Source organism: Mesocricetus auratus, unplaced genomic scaffold (assembly GCF_017639785.1).
Source record: "Mesocricetus auratus isolate SY011 unplaced genomic scaffold, BCM_Maur_2.0 Super-Scaffold_100009, whole genome shotgun sequence".
Taxonomy (NCBI): Eukaryota; Metazoa; Chordata; class Mammalia; order Rodentia; family Cricetidae; genus Mesocricetus; species Mesocricetus auratus.
Genome location: NW_024429193.1, coordinates 16,597,464 through 16,618,998, shown reverse-complemented (window position 1 = coordinate 16,618,998; position 21,535 = coordinate 16,597,464). Strand labels below are relative to the sequence as shown.

The 21,535-nt window shown below is 41.8% G+C and overlaps 1 protein-coding gene and 1 long non-coding RNA gene across 3 annotated transcripts; one reads left to right on the top strand and one right to left on the bottom strand.

The window, feature by feature from the left end:
• Window positions 1-939: 939 nt before the first annotated feature.
• LOC106022108 lies at window positions 940-3,537 on the bottom strand. Its single transcript, XR_001197164.3, has 2 exons — window positions 2,154-3,537; window positions 940-2,035 (listed from the first exon to the last, which is right to left on the bottom strand). It is a non-coding gene; the product is annotated as an uncharacterized LOC106022108 (long non-coding RNA).
• A 126-nt stretch (window positions 3,538-3,663) lies between these two features.
• Window positions 3,664-21,382, top strand: LOC101825087 (guanylate-binding protein 4). Of its 2 annotated transcripts, none has more exons than XM_040751691.1 (11): window positions 3,664-3,803; window positions 4,585-4,780; window positions 6,200-6,327; window positions 7,427-7,536; window positions 7,736-7,932; window positions 9,145-9,390; window positions 11,001-11,281; window positions 12,068-12,280; window positions 19,706-19,808; window positions 20,092-20,285; window positions 20,879-21,382. In XM_040751691.1, the coding sequence occupies exons 2-11, from the start codon at window positions 4,609-4,611 to the stop codon at window positions 21,065-21,067; spliced, it is 1,833 nt and encodes a 610-aa protein (XP_040607625.1). In that variant the 5' UTR covers window positions 3,664-3,803; window positions 4,585-4,608; the 3' UTR covers window positions 21,068-21,382. The 2 variants fall into 2 exon arrangements, with proteins under 2 accessions (XP_040607625.1, XP_012977305.1); XM_013121851.3 differs by having other exon boundaries at window positions 20,550-20,884.
• Window positions 21,383-21,535: the final 153 nt, after the last annotated feature.

The following is a 21,535-nucleotide window of genomic DNA, read 5'->3' as shown; positions in this document are numbered from 1 at the left end:
GTTGTGGTTTTGCCCTGTCTTCACTAGTAAACATAGCTCATCAGACTTGAAGGTGCTATAAATACAAAATCACAATGAAATCTAATGATACTTAAATTATTTTATTCATTATATTTTACTACTGATGAACTGTCTCATACTTCAAACAAATGAAATTTAGGCAGCAACTGGTTGAGAAAAATCGTAAGTATAGCTTTTTAATAAAATCTTTAAATCCCTCTTTTTATTTCTTCATATGGTCATCTTCATTCTCTAGCCTCATATAAAGAGTTATTTTAATATTGTAAGACTAACATGTATTATTTACTAGTGTAGATTACTGATGGCATCTAGAGAGGATATCTACTTCATTTGTTCATTTCCTTACACATTATGTGAATTTGTGTGTATTTGAACATAACATATATATCTCAGAGACATATAATAGGGTTTGGACATGTCTGATAAATGTGCCATGGAGATGTGAAAAAAATACTCAAGTTTCTAGGTTAATTTAAAGGAAGTGGGTGGAGATGTTTATGGTAGTTTTTGCTTATATTTAGAATCTACCTCTGTGTTGATCTCAACAACTTTTATTTTTATCCTGACATTTTTTTGCTTTTAAAATACTGTCCTTACTTCTCATATTATTTTATTTTAAAGTCTCCTTTTCATTCCTGACATGACAATAATAATTAGATATACTTCTGAGATTTTAAAATATTCATCAACTATTCAACAAATATTTAACAAGAACTCAGGGGCAGACACAACACAATGGCTGAGTAAAGTAGAAAGTAAACAACTGGCAGAATTAATAATGCAATTCAATGTGTATCCTAGCAATTCAAACCACAGGGTATAGTAATCCACATTGCTGGGGCATCTGACAGGTCCAGCCATCCTGAGAGGGGTACCTGTGTATTTGGGAAGGAAATATACAAGGGACAAGACATAGAATTGGTAGAGCACCTGGGGAATATCAGGATGAGCCCCAAGTTTATTATTCAAAGTTCTTATATATCCCAACCAAAAGTAGGGGAAGGCAAAAGACTTCCTTACCAAGATACAAAGAACAAGCAAGCATAATTACCTTCTTAAAGCCCAAAATATCAACTAAGTGCATCCTAAAACAAATACCCCGTTGTCAAGGCAAGCCACACAAGCCACACCTTAGGCCAAACCTTCTGTTGTTTCACCTTGAAAGAGCAATAGTGGGCTTGAACTCTCTGACCTCAAGTCAAGATGAAGCAGAGCCAATTTTATCGGCCCTGACAACAGGGAAAGGTCAGGAGAGCTTTCTAGGAAGGGAGACAGAGCATTGAGATGAAGGGACAACACATGTGCTAAGGGTTAAAGGACAGACAAGCAGCCAGACAGAGGAAAGTTAATGTACAGATATGTAAAAAATGATCAGTTAGGTGCTTAGGGAGCTGTGCAGCAATCTGGCTGTCTGGAACCTGGTGTAAGCTGTGACTATGTCATTGGGGTAGTAGGGTTCTAATGGGCTGAGAGGAAAGCTACTGTGGGGAGGACTCACATCTCACAATTAGTTGGACTTTAGTTCCTTCATGGCCAGAAAGAAAACACAAGGTGTCTCAAGAAAGGGTGCGAACTTTACTGGTTCCAGTATATGATTGTGCAGAACAATGATGCATTCCGAAAGAGGCTGAAACCGTGCCTGCTGTTTCTTGTGCTTCCTTGGGCAATAGTGTTGCTCTGGAAATTCCTGGACAGTAAGGCAGAGGTGTGGAAATCCATCCTTTAGTTAGCACTTTCACTGATGAATCTACACAAGGTATTGGGCAGAGCTCACTTCTTAGAAGGCTGGATAGGAAGAATTTCCTATAGCTGAAGGCATTTCTCTCTTTCTAAGCAATGCACTCTTTGCTGAATCTGAAAACAAGCGAAGCTGTGGTTGAACGTCAGCTGAGCAGGGTCTTTCCCACCACAATGCAGAATCAGCTCTTGATGGTTCCGGAGAAAATAGCTCAGGCAGTCGGTTGTCTCTGTCTCCACTGCCCCTGCTTAGCACCAAGTGAACATTAAGGAGACACTGAAAGAAAGTTTAAAGAACAAGAAGCAGCAGTAAGCTGTGGGCACTAAAGGGGGGAAGCTTCAAGGTGAGTATTGGCCAAATGAAGGAGGAAATAGAGAGGGAAAGAGAAACCCACCTGAGAGCAGGAGAAGATGCTGGAACACTCATGGCTCATTAAAGTCTCAGGTCCACCTGGATTCTCCTGCAGTCCTTGAACTCAAATTATTCCAGTGCTTCCCACATGCTGGGTCATTGTTTGCTGATGATTTCCAGATGATCTCATTGTGCTCCAATTGAACAGGGTCATAGTCCTACATTCCTGTAGTGTTTACCATCTTGCAACAGTGATCAAGTCAATCTGAAACAGATCCATTTGGTCTTGATAAAAGAGTGTCACAAAAATAGTTTTTTAAATGAAAGCTATAAAACTTGTATTTTTCGCTGGGTGTTAGTGGTGCACGAAAGCTATAAAACTTGTATTTTTCGCTGGGTGTTGGTGGTGCACGCCTTTAATCCCAGCACTTGGAAGGCAGAGGCAGGCGGATCTCTGTGAGTTCGAGGCCAGTCTGGTCTACAGAGTGAGTGCCAGGATAGGCTCCAAAGCTACTCAGAAAAACCCTGTCTTGAAAAACAACAACAACAACACATTTTTTTTTCCCTAGGATTTGCCCAAATCATTGTGTCTTCCATTCAACAGAATGCATTCATGTCCTAGCACTGAGCATGACAACCAGTAGTCAACAGGGTTCACAGTTTCCATTGTTTGACGGAAAGTGTACGTCAATAAACTAGCAAATGGGAAGTCAAGCCTACATTCCCCACTGAAGGGTAACCTTAAGAAATACTAAGGGATGATTCTCAGGCCTGTCCTAGTCCTTTGTTCTCCTTAGCTCAGTAAGATGACTCTTAGGGAATCCTAGGGAGGCAGCAAGCATGGACACTGTTCTGGTCTAAATATATATGTTCCTTAACCAAACACGAGGATGCATCTCAACCACAAAATCACCCAAAATGAAATGCACCAAGACACTTAACCAACCAAATATTACAGCTAAGTGTGTTGTATGTTAGCTGGCATCTGGGAAAAGTTACCTAAAACAAAGCTCACTTAATTGTTTCAAAACATCTCTTGAAATTGCTTTGTTTTTGCCTTTAAGAAGCTCCCGGTGGTAACACTCTCACCCATGCACAGAGAGGAATATGGTAACAGTGCAATGCATATCTCAAAAGGTAACGCTAGCTGCTTGAAGAGGTAACTATGTTAACTCAATCTACACCATACATCATGTGATGTATACAATCTGTATACATGCGTGGAAACATCCATTGCCCTGTTAATATGTACAGTATTAATATCCCATATGAGCTGAAAAATTTTAAGTTAAAAAATCTCCATTTGCATCAGGTTCTTTGAATAAGTTAACAGCTCACTGTGGCAGGGTCTAGCACATCCTTGTTGCAACACTCTTATTCGCCAATAAAAGTCAATATTTGGAGAATCAGCAAATTTGCTTTCGTTTTCGTCTGATCGTCTCTCAGGAAACTATGAACTTTCCTCTTGTCTCCCACAGATTCTGCCTTCTTTCCTGGAAACGGTGCAAAACTCAGAAAGCAAGCACAAGCCAATGTAGTTTCGATTTCAGTTCTCTATCCCCACAGCTGTGTGGATGCAACATCCTATTTGACTCCGACCTTTTAAAGAAAAGAGCTTTACCGAGGAACCAGGCGCCACAGCAAGCCTAAGGGTGCTGAGCCCCGGTAGCAGAGAATCGTCCCTTGCAATCAGGTGAGTTCCCTGCGACTCGGTACCCAATGTACACATCTCTAAGGGGCTGCAGCAAGGTCTAGAGGTCCCAGGGCGCACACAAACTGTTCGCTGAGTGCAAGGTGACACAGGCTCGTGGGCGGTGGTGCCAGGAAGCGGCTCTGTAGTCACAGGGCATGTGGACAGCGCTGCTTTCGCGGAGTAACAGTCACAGCCAGGCATGGAGGATGCCCGGTTACAACTGGATCATCTGCTCCAGGCTGCGCAATCCTATGCACATCTTCACCATAAGGGGGCGAAGTCCTTTCTACTGCAGAGGGACCTAATGCCAGGCTCCAGGCAGAGCTTCTTTCTCACCACAGTGCTTAGTTGCTCCCTCCCCATGGGCTGCCTGGGGTTGAAGAAACAGACAGACTGAATACCCAACGCAGGTTTGGCGCATCTCCGTGGTACCAGCTGCACGCTGGCTCCCTGTGGTGTGGAATCAATCACACTCTTTTTTTTTTTTTTTTTCTCATTGAAGGGGTTTATTGGAAGGAAGAATCCAGGAGAGTGTAGCACGAACAGCAATCACACTCCTCTTAACCAAAAGTTAAAAACAGCCAGCTCTCATTGGTTTTGGAGTGCTTATTCCAGAGAGATTCCTGAAACATTGTCAGCCAACTCCAACAACAACAAAGATGAAATAAGCAATAAACAAAAACTTAAGTTCATGAGCGCATTTTATAAATACATGCCAAGTGACCTGCCACTAGAGGTGGCTTGGAGATCTCAACTGAGAAAGTTTTTTTTGTGTTTGCAGGTTACCGTGGCATTTGGTGCCAGCATGGAGGCTCCTATCTGTCTAGTGGAAAATGAGAATGAAGAGCTGAGGGTAAATCCCAAAGCAATAAACATCCTTGAGAAGATTAATCAGCCTGTGGTGGTAGTGGCCATTGTAGGACTGTACCGTACAGGGAAGTCCTACCTGATGAACAGGTTGGCAGGACAGAACCACGGTGAGTGCCTCCTCAGACAGAGGGACAGAGGCCATTTGCTTAGAAGCATCCACAATGCAAACTCACCATCCTCTCCTGCTCAGATCAATTCTCATCACGTTCCCATTTTTCTCATCTTAGGTTTACTATGGAGTCAATGCAAACGCAGTTCATTGTATTTTGTTTATTAAAATCATGAAGATGGGTGGAAGGAAGAAGGGAAGAAGGAAAGGAAGGGTGGGCAATTGGATTTTGAAAACTACTCTGTGAAGCTGAAAAAGAGAGAAGGAGAGATAAATGGAGAGAAGGAGGGAGAAGAAATGGGAGAGCAAAGAGGGAGGATTTGAGTTTATGATATTCTACTTGGGTTATCTTTTTATTTTTCTGCCTCACTTCATCATGACATTTAAACAACTATATACATGTTTTCTCCTAAGCCTTTTCAAATATATGTAACGGAGCACACAATTACATAAAATACAGTGTATGACATAATTAATAAGGATAATTCTTATTTCTCTACTGACCAGGTCAAAATATAAAACTTTGTTAACATCTAAATACTTTATTCTTACCATCTTATACTTTCCCAAGACTTATCAATATTCTTATTTTCATGAAACTTCCCCCACTGATTTACAAAAGCAATTGTAAAATCTCACTATGCATCTATAAAAATCAGTTCACTTTGATCTACTTTTAAACTTCTTAAGCAGTAGATGTATACATATTTACATAAAACAATATGTCTATTTTAATGTATCAGAATTCCTGTGTTGGATGTATTCTGATGTCTCTGACTTATTTTGCTCACAAATTAAGAAATCCGTCCAGTTTGTCATAATTATTATTGAATTACTTTTTAAAAAGTTCATAGTATGTCAATATGTGAAGGTGACATCTGCTGTGGTGAGCACTGATTTCTTTGTAGAGCTTATTTTGGGGGACAAAAAATTTCCCACGCAAGCTTGCCTTTATGTTGGCACATATTTGCACAACCTTCTCTTAGTGCAACATAACCAGAAGGGAATCTAGATTTCAGGACTTTTGCATGTTCAGTGTTTCCTGATGACATCAAATTGCTTTTTAAACTTTATGTGTAATTCACACGTTTATTAACAACAGTAGAGAATTCTGTACTTCTTTATAAAAATTCCATCATCTGATTTTAATTTGTGTTAATATGGCGATTTTGGCTCTGTGCCATTAGCATATAGACAAGGTGGGACAGCTCTTCACGTATTGAAATTTGTATATTTTACTTTAGAAAACATACAAAGTCTTTCAAAAATTAAGTCTTCCTATAAAGAGTGTGCAGTGGCTATTTTCCTCCTAATATCTTGTACCTGAATCAACCCAGTGCCACTGTGGGTAGAATTCTGTCTCCTGTATCCTAAGGATTCATATGCATGCATGTTGCTTTCTTATTCTCTCTTGCAGGCTTCAATCTGGGCACCACAGTGAGGTCTGAAACTAAGGGCATCTGGATGTGGTGTGTGCCTCACCCCACCAAGCCAAAATTCACATTGGTGCTTCTGGACACAGAGGGTCTAGGTGATGTGGAAAAGGTAAGTCAGAGAGTTATAGGGGCTGGTCTTGATTTTTGTGTGCCATTTGATTGTTGAAGGCGCGTTGTCAACTGTGAGGTCATTGAACTTTGAATCTAACTTGCAGGTAGTAGTAATAGCTTTGGATGGAGGGCTAACCATTTCATCATGGGTTATAAAATTCTCAGTAACCAAGCCTGTATTAAACCAAGATGAATTCTTGTAGAAGCAAGTTGTAGTCTGACCTAAGCTTTGCTTCTATTTATCCAAATTCAACATTTTAGGAATATCAAAATAGGGAATATCAAAGATTTCCTGCTGATACATCAGGTCTTATAGGAACCAAGTCCATATGTTTCACAAGAGCAAGGGAGAGACACTATAGCTTACCCTGATGACAGCATAAGAACCATTGACTCTGGAGTTTATGGAATTGGGTAGTATCTAATACTATTTTCCTGGCTTTCACTTATAATATTTTTATTTACTGAGTATTGATCTTCCCTCATGTGTGATTTATTTAAATCTATAATTACATTTACTAGCATGTATTTGAAAAGAAGCAGATATCTTCCACGCCATCCAATCCCAGCTACACAGTCACCTTACTATGAAGTTACATAGACCTTCTTGCACTTACTAAAATTAATCATTTTCTTCATGTACTAGCATTCCATTCTGATTTTTGCACAAATGATCATCATGGCTGTATTTCTATATTTATAGGTCTGCCTCTCCCTGTTGTTACATGAAAAATTGCATTCACACAGATCATTGTAGTACTTGGTGTTTTGTAGATGTTTCATGGATAATTGTTGAATTTTAATAAATATTCCTACCTCTAATATGACATAATTGATAACCTGTTAATTACATGGTATGTTGATATTGCACATACACTGTGTCTTAAACACTGTAGTAACATTGATAGTGTCATTGATTTTGGTTATGGGAACTGGTAAGGACAGTTTCAACACTGAAAAGGAAACATGAATTTTTTATTCTTCATGACATTATTCTTCATCCTATTACTCTGCTGTGTTTCTGCTTAAGCAGCAAATAGACAAATGAAAGAATGGAGGTTAGATTCTGAAGTCTCTTGTCCTCATGTGCTTTCCAGGGTGACTCTAAGAATGACTCTTGGATCTTCGCTCTGGCTGTGCTACTAAGCAGCACCTTTGTCTACAACAGCATGAGCACCATCAACCACCAGGCCCTGGAGCAGCTGCAGTATCCTTCCAGGGACCCAACTACCATGTTTCATTGATTTAAGAGTGACAACTGGGAGTATTGCTTATATTACTCAGTTCTTAGGACTTAGGAAAAGGATATGTGGGACAACGAAGGTGCTTATAAAATGAGTTTGTAGGAGAAATCTGGGATGGGGGAGGGGAGAATGCTGCCTTTTATTCCTTAGCGAAGGTCCCAGCTATGTTACTGAACTGACAGAGCTGATCAGGGCAAAATCCACTTCACTTTCTGAAGAAATGGATGACTCTGATGAGTTTGTGAGTTTCTTTCCAGACTTTGTCTGGACTGTTCGGGATTTCGTTCTGGAGTTGAAGTTAGATGGATGCGTCATCACAGCAGATGAGTACTTGGAGAATGCCCTGAAGCTGATTCCAGGTATAAGAGCCTGGCTTGGGAGGAAGGCTCTAACTGCCTCATTCAGTATTTGCCATAAATGTCCTTTCACTCTGACTTGAACTTTAAGCCAGCAGTAAACTGATAACTAAAAAGCAATTGATGTATGTTTTCCATGGTTATTATCCTGGAAAGTCTTCAACTGCTGGAGTTTAAACAGAATGGAAACAATCACTTTATACATACATACATGCAAAAATACGTACATACATACATACAGAGTACACAGATCACATAACATCACATGAAATGAAGTGATCTACTCCAAATTGTAATTCTTTTGTACAGTTTATTTTACTACCACTTAGCTACTTAAGATTTTTTTCAGATAAAGGATATATTATGAACAGGTAAGAAAAAAATTGATATTTCCTTTCAATAAGATTCAAATCTTTTGTTTTACTTTCTTAACCTCTCATTCTCTTGACAGCCTCACAGTTAATATATTTGACATTATATATATTTTCGAATATTCAATATTTTTAGTTCTTGAGAGAGGAATCTCTGTAATTTTATTCGTTCATTCATTTTTTTTCTCTCAACAAATGATCATTGAATACTTATATGGCACGGAATTGCTCTAATTCCCAGTCAAGACTAACAGACTCTGATTTAGGAGAGAGAAAAGGTCTTTATATTACATTAAGTTAATATTATTCATCATAATTGTCAAGGAAACAGAATCTCCTAATATATTTATGGTGTGTGTCTATAGGAAGTGGATATCTGTGCTTTTCTGTCTTGACCTGATATCATTTATCACCTTTCTTTTTTCCTGATTGCATCTTATTTTTCTTCTGCATCACTTCATTTTAAGGCCCAAATTTCATTTCTGACCAGGACGTAGGCAAGTCAGAAAACTTCTTCTAACACTTTGGTTTCATTAGTTAATTTTCCCGTCAATGTTTGTTAAATTCTTAATCAACCGGGGTCTCTACCAAGTACTAGTAAGATAGAAGATTAGTTGCTGTCTTCCCATGGATAGCTTGTCCTCTTTATTTTCATAGTTACTCCATTGCTCTTTGCTTTTAATCAGAAATAGATTTATCATTGTCTTAGATGCTTAAATGAAGAGCCATGTGGTGGATTACAAGAGATGTATTGATAGAGGAACTCTCTGGAAATGAAAACACCAGCCTCCTAATCTGAAGGCGTCCTTTCAAAGAACGAATTTCTTCCATATATTTTTTACAGGCAGGAATCTCAAAGCACAAAAGTCTAACATGCCTAGGGAATGCATCAGGCATTTCTTTCCGAAACGGAAGTGTTTTGTCTTTGATCGACCTACAAAAGAAAAAGAACTCTTAGTCCATGTTGAAGAAATGCCAGAAGACCAGTTGGACCACAATTTCCAAGTGCAATCAAAAGTATTCTGTTCTTACATCTTCTCCAATGCAAAAGCCAAGACCTTGAAAGAAGGAATCATTGTCAATGGAAACCGTGAGTGACCTTTATCCCAGGGAATATCTCTCCACTTTGAAATTGTTTGCTGTAAAACTGATTAAATGTTAGTATCTCCTATGAATATACAGAAACAGCTGTTTGTGTTAATTAGAAAATTTTGTCTTTCTTCAATATTATCTCTCTACATAGGGCCTTATTGAAACCTAATATATCTTAAGAAATGACTAGTGATCAAAGAAGCAAGATGAAGAAAGCTGATGCTTGTGTTTTTCTGTCCTGACCTGATATCATATGTCATCTTTCATTTTTCCTGGTTGTATCTTATTTTTTTCTGTATCACTTTATTTTAAGGTCTTTAAAGGGAGTCTTTTCTTGTCTATATCTGTCCCACCGGACCAATTTCTCTCTGCCCACTGGGTCCTCCCAGCTGCTATAAAATAACCACTCAGAGACTTTATATTTATAATTGTTTGGCCATTGGGTTAGGCTTCTTACTGGCTAGCTCTCTCTTAATTATTAACCAATTTCTATTAATCTGTGTATCACCAAGTAGCCTTGGCTTACCTAGGTGATGCCCTGGTGTCTTGCCTTCCTGGTGGCTACATGGCATCTGTCTCTCTGTCTTTCTTCTCCCTTCTCCCTTCTTCCTTGTTTGGAATTCCTACCCAGCTAAATTGTGCCCGTTCATGGGCCAAAACAACTTTATTTATCAACCAATAAGAGAAACACCTAGTTATACAGTGGACATCCCCTATCAAAGGCCCAGATTTCATTTCTGACCAGGATATAGGAAAGTCAGAAAACTCCTTCTAAAACTTTGGTTTCATTAGTTAATTGTTCAGTAAATGTTTGTTAAATTCTTAATCCACTGGGGTCTGTACCAAGTACTAGGAAGACAAAAGATTAGTTGACCTCACTCTATTAAAGAGGGAATACCTGTGCTTGAAATAATGTACAAGGACTCAAGTAGTTGTCTGGTTAGGAAAAACAGTTCTAAAGAAAGTAAGAGACCAAGGTTCCTGAACGTTAATTGTGAGCTTGGGATAAAAATTCACTGTTTTCAGATTCAGGAGATGTTTCAGTGAGTAGGGCTTAGCTTGCAAACATGAGTTCAATTCCCAGAATTGACCTTAAAGTGCTGAGAGTGGTGGTACACACCTGTAACTGGGAAGCAGAGGCAGACAGATGATTGGTGCTTGTTATCCAGTCAGTCAGTTTTGCCTGCTTCCAGTCAGTGAGAGACTTTGTCTCAGTAAAATACAAAATTAAAGCAAGCCAATAAAGGTTATCATTTGGCCTCAACACACACACACACACACACACACACACACACACACCCTTCCAACATAAATTAACTATTGTGTTATATACACATGCCCTTCAATGAAACGGTTCTGGACTGTCCCATGATGTCTGTACTCAGAAGAACTGTTCCTCTCACATAAGGCTGTTATTGTCTTTAAATTCTTTAATTTAAAAAATATTATCATTTTCATTTGAGAGTGGGTCCAACAAAATAGGCTTTCTTTTCATGCATGAAATATTCATTGCCTAAGTAATTTAGTATTTCATTGCTGATTCGTGAGTCATGTGGAATTAACAAAAGTTAGCTTGATATTTAACCCTAAATTCTTTGCCTTGATCAGGACTGGCAACTCTGGTAACAACCTATGTGGATTCCATCAATAGTGGAGCAGTGCCTTGTTTGGAAAATGCAGTGACAACTCTGGCCCAGCGTGAGAACTCTATAGCTGTGCAGAAGGCAACTGACCACTACAATGAGCAGATGGCCCAGCTATTGAGGCTCCCCACAGACACACTCCAGGAACTGCTCAATGTGCATGCAGCCTGTGAGAAGGAAGCCATTGCTACCTTCATGGAGCACTCCTTCAAGGATGAAAACCAGCTGTTTCAGAAGAACTTGGTGGTAATGTGTCTGGGCCTTTTCTTTTTTATTTCTGATACCCACTTTGAGGAGTGTTGATTAAAGGCTGATATTTTGACCTTGTCATTTTTCTTGATTCTTGTGACTGACAGGGTTCTACAGGATCAAAATTCAGGCACTTGTTTAATTTTTCATTGATGCAAAAGAATTTTCAATAAATTTATCAGCATGAAAAAACACATATACATTACCTCAGTTCTGTAGATAATAAGCACAGTGCAGGGAAATTAGGGTGCTCTGCTTAGAGTGTCAGGAAACTGAATCATGATGCAAACTTAATTCAGTTCTCACCTGAAACCTCTGCAGAGCCTTATAACTCAAGCAGGAGACTCCTTTGGACTGTAATTTATAAGTACGATACCAAGTTTTATTATTATGTCTCCACACACCCATGCTTTCCATGTAGGAATTAATGAAGGGCTCATGAACATATACAAAGTTCCAGTTGCTGTGTGAGTTGCTTTTTCACGGGTTCATTCTCCTCCATACTAATTTTTGGAGGAAACACTCTTGCCAAACCTGTCCCATTGTTCAGCTGGTGAATAGTCAGAGCCAAAGGTCCTGCCCTTAGACTTTATTATTTCATGGGAAATGAGCCTGGCCACCAGAAAGGCATAGAGCATCCATGGTTACTTAGGCAGATAGTGAAGAGAGTTTCCTGACCCACGGTGTAATTTCCATGTCTAAGTCTATTACTTCCTTCAAGATTACAGTCACATCTGTTTTCTAACAGCCTTCTTTCCTGTTGTCTCTACAATCCCTTGGCAGGTTGCCATAGAGGAAAGGAAGGAAGATTTCATAAGACAGAACGAAGAAGCGTCTCTCAGTTACTGCCAGGCTGAGCTGGAGAAGCTTTTGGAGTCACTGAGGGAGAGCATCTCACATGGAGATTTCTCTGTTCCTGGTGGGCACAGCCTCTACTTAGAAGCCAGAAAGAAGGTTGAGCAGGGCTATGAGCGAGTGCCCAGGAAGGGAGTGAAGGTGAGGAATGAGGAATAAGCAATGGGGAGATGGGTCACAGGGTTGCCAGGAAGTATTCCTCCTTAGAGCTGAACTGTTTGTGAGGGCATGGCTGATCATGTCTACCTGTGCACTTCTGGGTTTTTTATATCCAGAGTTAGCTATTTTTATTTATTTATTTACTTAAAATTTTCATTGTTTGTATATTTCACTGTAGGTACTGTACATGGTACTGTATTATATTAAGAAATTTTCATATTCACATGTATATGATATGATGAGAATGTCCCCCATCTCTCTCTCTTCTTCTCTTTCTCAGAGAAGTCATAAAATTAGTTTTTTCCTCAAAGTAGTTCAGAATAAATAATCCTAACTGGAGTAGAATATTTTTCCATTGGTTAGCTAAGGTAAATTTTTTTCTCAACTAAATAGTTGGATTTGAAGATAAAAGACACACATAAGATAGTGATAATATTGCCTCACATATAAATTGTCAGTTGGATTCATCAGGGTAAGAAATATCCTGGCACAAACAGAGAGCAGAAATAATGATGCAATTAATAATATAGTGGTTAAAAATAATGTCCACACAGCCAACACCCTCATTTTAGGTTTTATTTCCCTTTGTATTGTTCTGAAATGGAGTTCTATGTAACAAGGCCAGAGTGGCACTGTGTCGCGTCTGCTGCGCGGCCTGTGTCCGAGAACACGTGCGGAGGGTGTCGGGGATTGACAACACAGAGACTTGTTCAATGATGTAAAGAAAACTTTAAGCAGGCCCCAAAAAGGTTCAAGAAAACTTCCCAAGAAAGGCTCCCACCAGAGAAGCTTCTGCTCTCTCCTCTACCCTGGCTGGTTCTGCCCTGACCCCAGAAACTGATCTGGGCGTGGCAGAAGGGGCGGTTAGTCTTTGGACAAGGTCGAGGTCAGGGTGGTTTCTGTAGGCAGGCCTTTTCCAGGAACTTAATGCCCCCAGGCATTGTATTGTTTTTAGCAAACATGTCTTTAGATTGTCTTACAGCTGCCAACTCCCAGGCAGAAGGGGAAGTGGGTCTCTGCTCAAGGTCTGGTGTTCCCACAATTCACCCCTTTTTATTTTTAAATGAGGCACTCCTGGCTTAGGTCAAGTAGGGTCACCCTCCCTTTCCCGTCATTGGGGGACCTTGAACCCCTGTCTTAGGCGGGAGGGGTCTTCCCCACAGGTGGCCCGTCATCAGAGCACCCCAACTTTAAATCATCTGTAACCAACCTTCATGGCTATCGGGATTGCCATGGGCTAGGCTAAGCAATACTTGGTTACGGATCTCTTGCCTCTGGAACAAGGCACGTTTGAGCCCGGCATAAAGCCAGAATGCCTACCACCACTGCCACTATTTCCAGGACCCCCATTGACATAGCGCCTCTCCATCACCGTACCCATCACCAGATCTGGGCCATAACATTCTACCAGCCTTCATCTGTTACAAGGGTAACATGTACGTGATTTACATTCTGTTACAAGGGTAACCTGCATGTGACTTAGATTTACAATTTGATAAAGTTACAATTGTTCCAAGATCTGCTCAGGAAAGCATTTAGAAAGTGCACTTGCACAGATACATTAGGTACAATCATTGATGTTACACATGTAGCATTATGAAAAATATGAACAATAGGCTTGTTGCACTATCCACAGAGCACCAATTTGTTCCTGTGGTGATGCAGTTTGTTGATTTAACGTCAGCTGATTATGCGACTTGAGTCAAAGTCTCCTTTTTGTCGCATTAGGACAAGTTGCACCTCTCTAGAAAAATACACTGGCCTAGTCGTGATTCCAGAAACAGGAACCATGAAGTCTGATATTTCAAGTGACCATGTCCTGTTCAATTACTTAAAAGAGGCTTTTGCCCCTCATCACAGTCCATACGAATGTCCAAGTGTTTTAAATGGGTCCTTTTTTTTTTCTGTTGGCTTCACAATGAAAACTCATGGGTCTGGAAGGTTGATGCAGCAGGTCTGTTGAGAAACTGGAAATCTCGAACCGACTGTTTTCTTTCTTTCTTGGGCTCTAGATTCGATGACAGCAAGGGTCAGGAACACTGATTTAGGAGATCTCACTCAAACTAGCTTAGGTAGGCTCCCATGGTCTCAGGTCCAGTTTTTCTCTGTTCCATGCCGAAGCTATTATTCTTTTCCTACAAGAAAACACAAACATGCCCTCGACCCCAAATTAGGGTCTTCTCCACTGTTTAGTGCATGGATGTCTCCATTTGACCTGAGCAATGGTTGCTCAAGTTCCATCATGCCAGAATCTGTCTGAAGCTCACTGGCATTCACATTATAAAATTTTTAAATGAGGAGTGCATTATTTGATGAGTCATATGGGGACTGGGGACATTATTCCCCCTTTTTTATTTTCTAAAAAAAATTTTTTTTTGAACTGTTGAAGCTGGACCATAATAGTAGAAGGATTTGTCTACCCTCCTTGGTTGACTATCTAGGTAAATTGGGATTACTACTTAGATTATTTGTAGATGCCCATTAAAAAGGACATATCCATTAAATATTTCCCAAAAACTTCTGAAAATCACTCAAAGATTGTAAGCTATACTGTGTCCAAATAACTTTTGAAAATTATTTGAAGTCTGTGAGCAGTCTTTCCCAATCTAACCTGTAGAGCTCTCACTAGCTGACAAGGCCTCATTTGTATCTTAAATTTTTCTGTTAAAACATTAACAGACTGGCTGGATGTTCCTTTTGTCTATATTTCAAGCAATCTAGGTAGCTTCTTAACTATTTTTGAAGGGATTTAAGTATCCTTTTAATCATATAAGCAGTTCACACTCATGCATTCACAATCACAATTTCATACATACCGGTGTGGCCACACCATACATTCAGAACATACATGCATCTTTCAGTCATCCTTTTTCCCTAGGTCATGATTAGTCTGTTGCAATGAAGCTACCTTAATTGAAATCTATGTAAAAGAACAACTCCAGCCAATCCTTGAACTAAAAGGTTAAAAAGTCCTGTATGTTCTTTATCATTCCTCCATTTGAGCTACAGTCATGGGGTACAGCTGTACCTACTCCTTGTAACTGTAGATGCAAGGTAGAGAGGCCAAGCTTTTGGCCAAAAGTTTTTAGAGATGACTCACAAAATAGAACTTAAAGGTAAACAAAATTTTCCATTCTATATACCTTTGTCTTTTTCTTTTTCTTTACTTAATACCAGTACCTTTTTACTGTTACAAATTTTTTGTTTCACCCATTTTTTTTTTTTCAGGGTTTCTCTGTATTGTTTGAGGCTGTCAGTCCAGCCTGGCCTCGAACTCACAGAGATACGCCTGCCTCTGCCTCCCCAAGTGCTGGGATTAAAGGCGTGCGCCACCAACGCCCGGCTTGTTACCAATTTTTTTTTTCTGTATTATTTGGAGGCTGTCTTGGAACTTGCTCTATAAACCAGGCTGGCCTTGAACTCAAGAGATCTGCCTGCCTGTGTCTCCCGAGTACTGGGATTAAAGGCGTGTGCTGCCAACGCCCGGCTATTCACCCATTTTCAATCCAACTTTCAACCCAGGATGTTCCCTCATAAAGGCGTGTTGGGATTAAAGGCGTATGCCGCTGGTATTAAAGGCGTATGCCGCTGGCAATCTCTTGGATTCCCCTACTTTCTGACCCTGGTATCAGGCTTAGGAGGGGGAAACTCAGAATGTCTAGTTTCTAACTTTTTAATCTCATTGGCGGCAGCCGCTCCCAATGTATTATTGGTGTTATAAAATTTGATGAACAGGGAGCTGGAATGACTAACTGGCATCAACATGGGGGAATCCTCACCAACGCCCATATTTCCCTTACCTGAGTGTTCAACAATGGTTGGATCATCTTTATCATGGTGAGCATTCCTATTATCCGGAGTAGTATTGGGGTCGACATGCCTGATGCACCGTTCGGGGACCCAAATAGGCTTCTCACTTCCTGGAGGGAAAACACAAACAGCCCCTCGGACCCTAGCTAATAGGGGGTGGGTGGCTGCCATTTTCCTGTAATTAAGTCCTTCCATTTGACCCATCCCAAGGACTGGGAGGGTTTGTTCCAATGTCTCTCCATAGCAGACAAATTATTACGGTCTAGGAGTATTCCAAGGGGACGTGGAAGGAACCAAATGACCTGCCTCCAAGTGTGCTGGGCCGGTACTTCCAAAACCTTGGTTGCCCCTTTTCTCTTTAATTTTTCTAGCCTCACAAGGAGCTGTAGGGAGAAGGAGTAACTGAGCAATCCGTTCTCCTGCAGGGATGGCAACAACCCCACTGCCCACTGATGTCATTATTTTAATCTCCCCCTCACTATCCTGGTCTATAACACTGGGGTGTACCTGGATGCCTCGAAGAATAGTACTGGACCGTCCCAAGAGTAGTCCTACCGTGCCTGGGGGCAATGGCCCATGCACCCCAGTAGGGAGGGCCTGGATCCCCATTTCCGGTGTTAGGATTGCCCGGGCAGAGGGAGCGAGGTCCAATCCTGCACTCCCCGAGGTGGCTCTAAGGAGGTCTGAGATATGAAGGGGTTGCTCTGGAGGAGAAAATGAATCCTGCCACTGCCCGGAGCAGGGGTCATTGCCCCGTACACATTGGTTTTGGGGCCCTGGGGCGGGGCCCTCCTCCCGTTTCCCTGATTATTATTAGCAGGAAGGAAATTTCCCTCCCGGTCAGTTTTAGAGTAGCAGTCTTTGGCCCAATGATATCCCCTTCGGCAACGGGAGCATAAACCAGGTCGCTTGAGACCCATAGTACTATTTTGAGGGCACTCTCTACGGAAGTGTCCCTCCCTACCGTAGCTGAAACATGTTTTTCTCCCTCCTAGAGTAGGTCTTTCTTTCCCCACTTGGGGCCGAATTGCAGCAGCTAACACTTGGCCCTGGATGAAGTTCCCATCAATGTCCCTACAGATCCGGATATAGTCATTTAGACTTTTATTACGATAGGGGCGAAGGGCTTCCTTACAATACTTATTTGCATTTTCAAATGCCATCTGCTTGATGACCGGCATCGCAGGCCCAATGCCCCCAAATATTCTTTCTGCTACCTGACTGAGACGGTCTACGAAGTCTTGAAAAGGTTCAGAGGGTCCTTGAAGGACTTTGGACAGATGATCCCCTCCTTCCTTGGAAGGCAATGCTTTCCAAGCCCCTTGGACCGCTGCTGCCACTTGGGCATAAACTGCGATGTCATATTGCATTTGTTGCTGAATGGTGGCATATTGACCACTCCCGGTAAGCATCTCCACATTTCTCTGGGGCTGTCCGGCCTGTGCATTTCTTTGGGCTGTCTGGCTGCATCTTTCCTGAAACTCACCTCTCCAAATCAAATAATCTCCCCCTGATAGAGTCGCTCGGCAAAGCTGCTGCCAATCACTAGGTGTCAAGTTAAGAGACGCAAAAGATTCCATTAAGGAAAGTGTAAAGGGAGCCTGTGCTCCATAATTTAAAGTTGCCTCCTTAAGTTGTTTTATATCCTTAAAATTTAAAGGGTTATGATGCCGAATGACCTGTCCAGCATTGTTTGGGTCTGGAACTTCCATTACTGGGGCCACCACCGGGCAGCATTGGACCCCTCCTCTGGGTCTTCCCTCCAGGTCCGAGAAGGACTGAGTTATCTCATAGGAGTCCCTTTTTTCAGAGTATGGGGAAGGGTTTCTCTCCCTGTCCTGTCTTTCCTTAAATCGAATCTTTTTAGTTCTTTTTTAAGGGCCGCGATCTCAGCAAGTAACCGTTCCTTTTCAGACTGTGACGAGTCTGAGTCTGAGCTACTTCCATTTTCTAGGTCTGATAGAGAAGGATATAACCGATTCTGACCGGAGTTCTTCTGTTTGGGTCGCGCCCGGAGATCTCTACCCGTTTTTTGTTGTTACTAAGAGACTCCTCCTCATCCTCACTAACAATGGAGCCTCTAGTTTCAGTCAGGGTCCCTTCAGATGATTCATCATCACTCTCTGCCCCTGAACTCAAGGAGGCTTGAGTCTCAGTCTCTTGTAATTCTAAAAAGCCTCTTTTGTGTCCTGAACTACCTGGCGGTGACGAACCTTATCTGTCAAAAGTGCTCCCCTCACTAATCTCCATAAGGAGAATGTCGTAGGGGGTAAGGACTCAGATCCCTCTTTTCGTAAAAGTCTGTGAAGATCACGGCGAACCTCCTCCCAATCTGGAATATTTAAGTTTCCCCCAGTAATGAACCATGGACTGGCTCGTTCGATCGATTTTAGAAAGCCTTCTAGGGTTTTAGACTTGACTGCAGTCCCATGTTCTTTAAGTAACTTTTTTAGTTGATACTGCAATGATTCTAGCTTCCCGGAACTATTCCCCATAGTTTCTTAACCCCGTCCACTTACCTCACTTTCACGATCTCGGTAGGACCTCCAATTGTCGAGTCTGCTGCGCGGCCTGTGTCCGAGAACACGTGCGGAGGGTGTCGGGGATTGACAACACAGAGACTTGTTCAATGATGTAAAGAAAACTTTAAGCAGGCCCCAAAAAGGTTCAAGAAAACTTCCCAAGAAAGGCTCCCACCAGAGAAGCTTCTGCTCTCTCCTCTACCCTGGCTGGTTCTGCCCTGACCCCAGAAACTGATCTGGGCGTGGCAGAAGGGGCGGTTAGTCTTTGGACAAGGTCGAGGTCAGGGTGGTTTCTGTAGGCAGGCCTTTTCCAGGAACTTAATGCCCCCAGGCATTGTATTGTTTTTAGCAAACATGTCTTTAGATTGTCTTACAGCTGCCAACTCCCAGGCAGAAGGGGAAGTGGGTCTCTGCTCAAGGTCTGGTGTTCCCACAGCACTGAACTTGCAATTAGACAACCTTAACCTTCCAGTGCTGGTATTACAGACACGAGCCAGTGTGCCCCGATTTTAATACCTTGCATTGTATCAGTAACTTGGAAGTGCTTGCCACTTTGGAAGAGACAATTCAATCCTCAGAATAAGATACTATTGTTGTACACAGTTAAGAGTCGTGCAATGGGACAAATGAGACACTAATGCATTGTCAGGCCACTGAAGAGCAGGTAGGGCCACTCAGTGTATTTAGCTGCCATGCAGACCTCAGAAGGCAACTTAGTGATGCTCCCTCTCAAAGAAGGCACAGAACAAAGATGGATTAACAACGGGTGTTTCCCCGGCTAATAAAAACACAAGGATTCTAGCAGACAGGACATATGTGAGTGTATTAGACATTGGAAAGAACAGTTTTGAGGATCTGCCTAGGTCCCTGTGGCTGTAACCTGGGCTGAGAAGTGGAATTCTGTTTGGAAAGAGAGACTTGGGAGAGGACTACCATATAAGGTTTTCAAGAATTACAGAAGAGATTTGACTTACTACTGTGAAAGGGAAGGAAATGGATGGGGGGCATCCTAAGAAGGATGAGAAAATGTGTAGTGTTTTTGTGGGCTGACAATTTCATTTTCCTATTTCCCCAGGCAAATCATGTCCTTCAGAGCTTCCTACAGTCGCAGGTTACCATTGAGGACTCCATCCTGCAGTCCGACAAAGCCCTCACTGATAGGCAGAAGGCCATGGAAGGTACTTGCGAGGACTTAGCTCTCACAGGGAGCTTATGGTCAGAAAGGTCTTCCTCTAAAGACTACACACTCCACTAATTTGAAATTAAGAGGCCAGTATGGTCTCACTCAGCTAGTGTCACACATGCCTTTAGCATCATTCCAAAATGTGCTCTGGAGGTATGGGGACTATAATTTAGACTTCTCCCTTGCATTTTTCAAAATCAGCTATGTCTCTGAGCCCAAGAAAGGAGAGCTCACTCCTGACTGTTGTATTTTGCCTCTCTTAAACCCTTGCGGGGCAGCTGAGCGGGCTCAGAAGGAGGCAGCTGAACAGGAGCAGGAACTCCTAAGACAGAAGCAGATTGAACTGCAGCAGGTGATGGAAGCCCAAGAGAGAAGCTACAAGGAAAACATGGCCCAGCTTCAGGAGAAGATGGAGACCGAAAGGAAGACCCTTCTGAGAGAGCAAGAGGAGAGGCTAGCACACAAGCTGAAGGTAAGGCTGTGTGGGGCCCCAGAACTCCTCAGAGAGATAGTGTTCAAGTTTGGCCTTGTCTGACTCCACTCTTGTAAATGGTGCTGAGGAAGCCACAGGATACAGCTTATTTTGACCATTTCTCATCACCCAGAAATCAGGCAAATGCATCAGTGAGCACGGTTTGGGAGAGTGACAGACACATTCCTTAACTATTTGAGTTGCAAGAGCAAACCCCTGACCTTCAATAAGTGTGGTTTTCCAAGTGTATTTTTCTTTTTATAGATCCAAGAAGACATGCTTAATGAGGGATTTAAAATGAAATATGAAGCAATGGACTCAGAGATAAGCCAACTACAAAGAGAGATTCAAAAAAATAAAAATCAGGACAGCTCATTGGGTGCACAACTCTTGGATGGGTTTGGAAATGTGTTAGTTTCAGTATTGCCTGGTGCTGGCAAGTTTCTTGGTCTAGGGCTGAAAATTCTAGGCACTCAAATGAAAGGGAAGAAGAGTTCTTCTTAGAAAAATGTAGATATGCTTCCTTACTCATGTTATTTACTTTTGAACTCCATGTCATGTAAACTTCATTTATTAAATTTCAAAATTCCAAGACCATAGGACACTTTCCACAAATTGATATCAAGGCCTCTGTGACAACACCTGCACAACTCATTGAACATGGAGAAGTCCAGCTGGTGCCCATAGCACCTTCACCCTACATGCTAACATCTGTGGCACCAGAAGATACTCTGCATGCTACCAAAGGAATAGCAAACACCAGTCCAGCTGCAAACCTCTGATCTACAATGGTGTCCTGCCTGCAAAATATGCTAGTGCATTTGTGGTACAAAGCTTGTGGGGATAACCACCCAATATCTGATTTGACCCAAGGTCCACTTCACAGAATGAAACCTACAACTGCTTGGGTGACCAAGAACCAGAGACTAGATAGCCCAGAGAGCCTAGAGTAAAACCAAACTATATACCCTCCTGTAGGAGGAAGTCTGTATGCCGCCATTAAACATGTGACTTACTAGAGGCACATACAGATGAGATAATATCACACCGCTAACCACACCCACTTTAGGCAGGACTAAAGACGTATACGTACATAGGCGGTGAACTACGTCACTAGCCAGGCCCACTTTTGGGCATGGCTAGGGGGCGTTACGGGGGAAGGCATAAAAGACAGCGCACAGGAAGTCTCGGTCTCTTTTCCCGGAGTTCGGCTTCCGGTTCAGCAGCGGAAAACTGCTTGGCTCATCTGG

What these genes read in the sequence shown, in the direction of transcription:
- LOC101825087 (XM_013121851.3), top strand. Translation starts at nt 4,609, where the DNA reads ATGGAGGCTCCTATCTGTCTAGTGGAAAATGAGAATGAAGAGCTGAGG. An exon ending in CAGGCCCTGGAGCAGCTGCA is followed by an intron (nt 7,537 to 7,735) that starts GTATCCTTCCAG and finishes CGAAGGTCCCAG; the next exon opens with CTATGTTACTGAACTGACAG. An exon ending in GGCTAGCACACAAGCTGAAG is followed by an intron (nt 20,286 to 20,549) that starts GTAAGGCTGTGT and finishes TTCTTTTTATAG; the next exon opens with ATCCAAGAAGACATGCTTAA.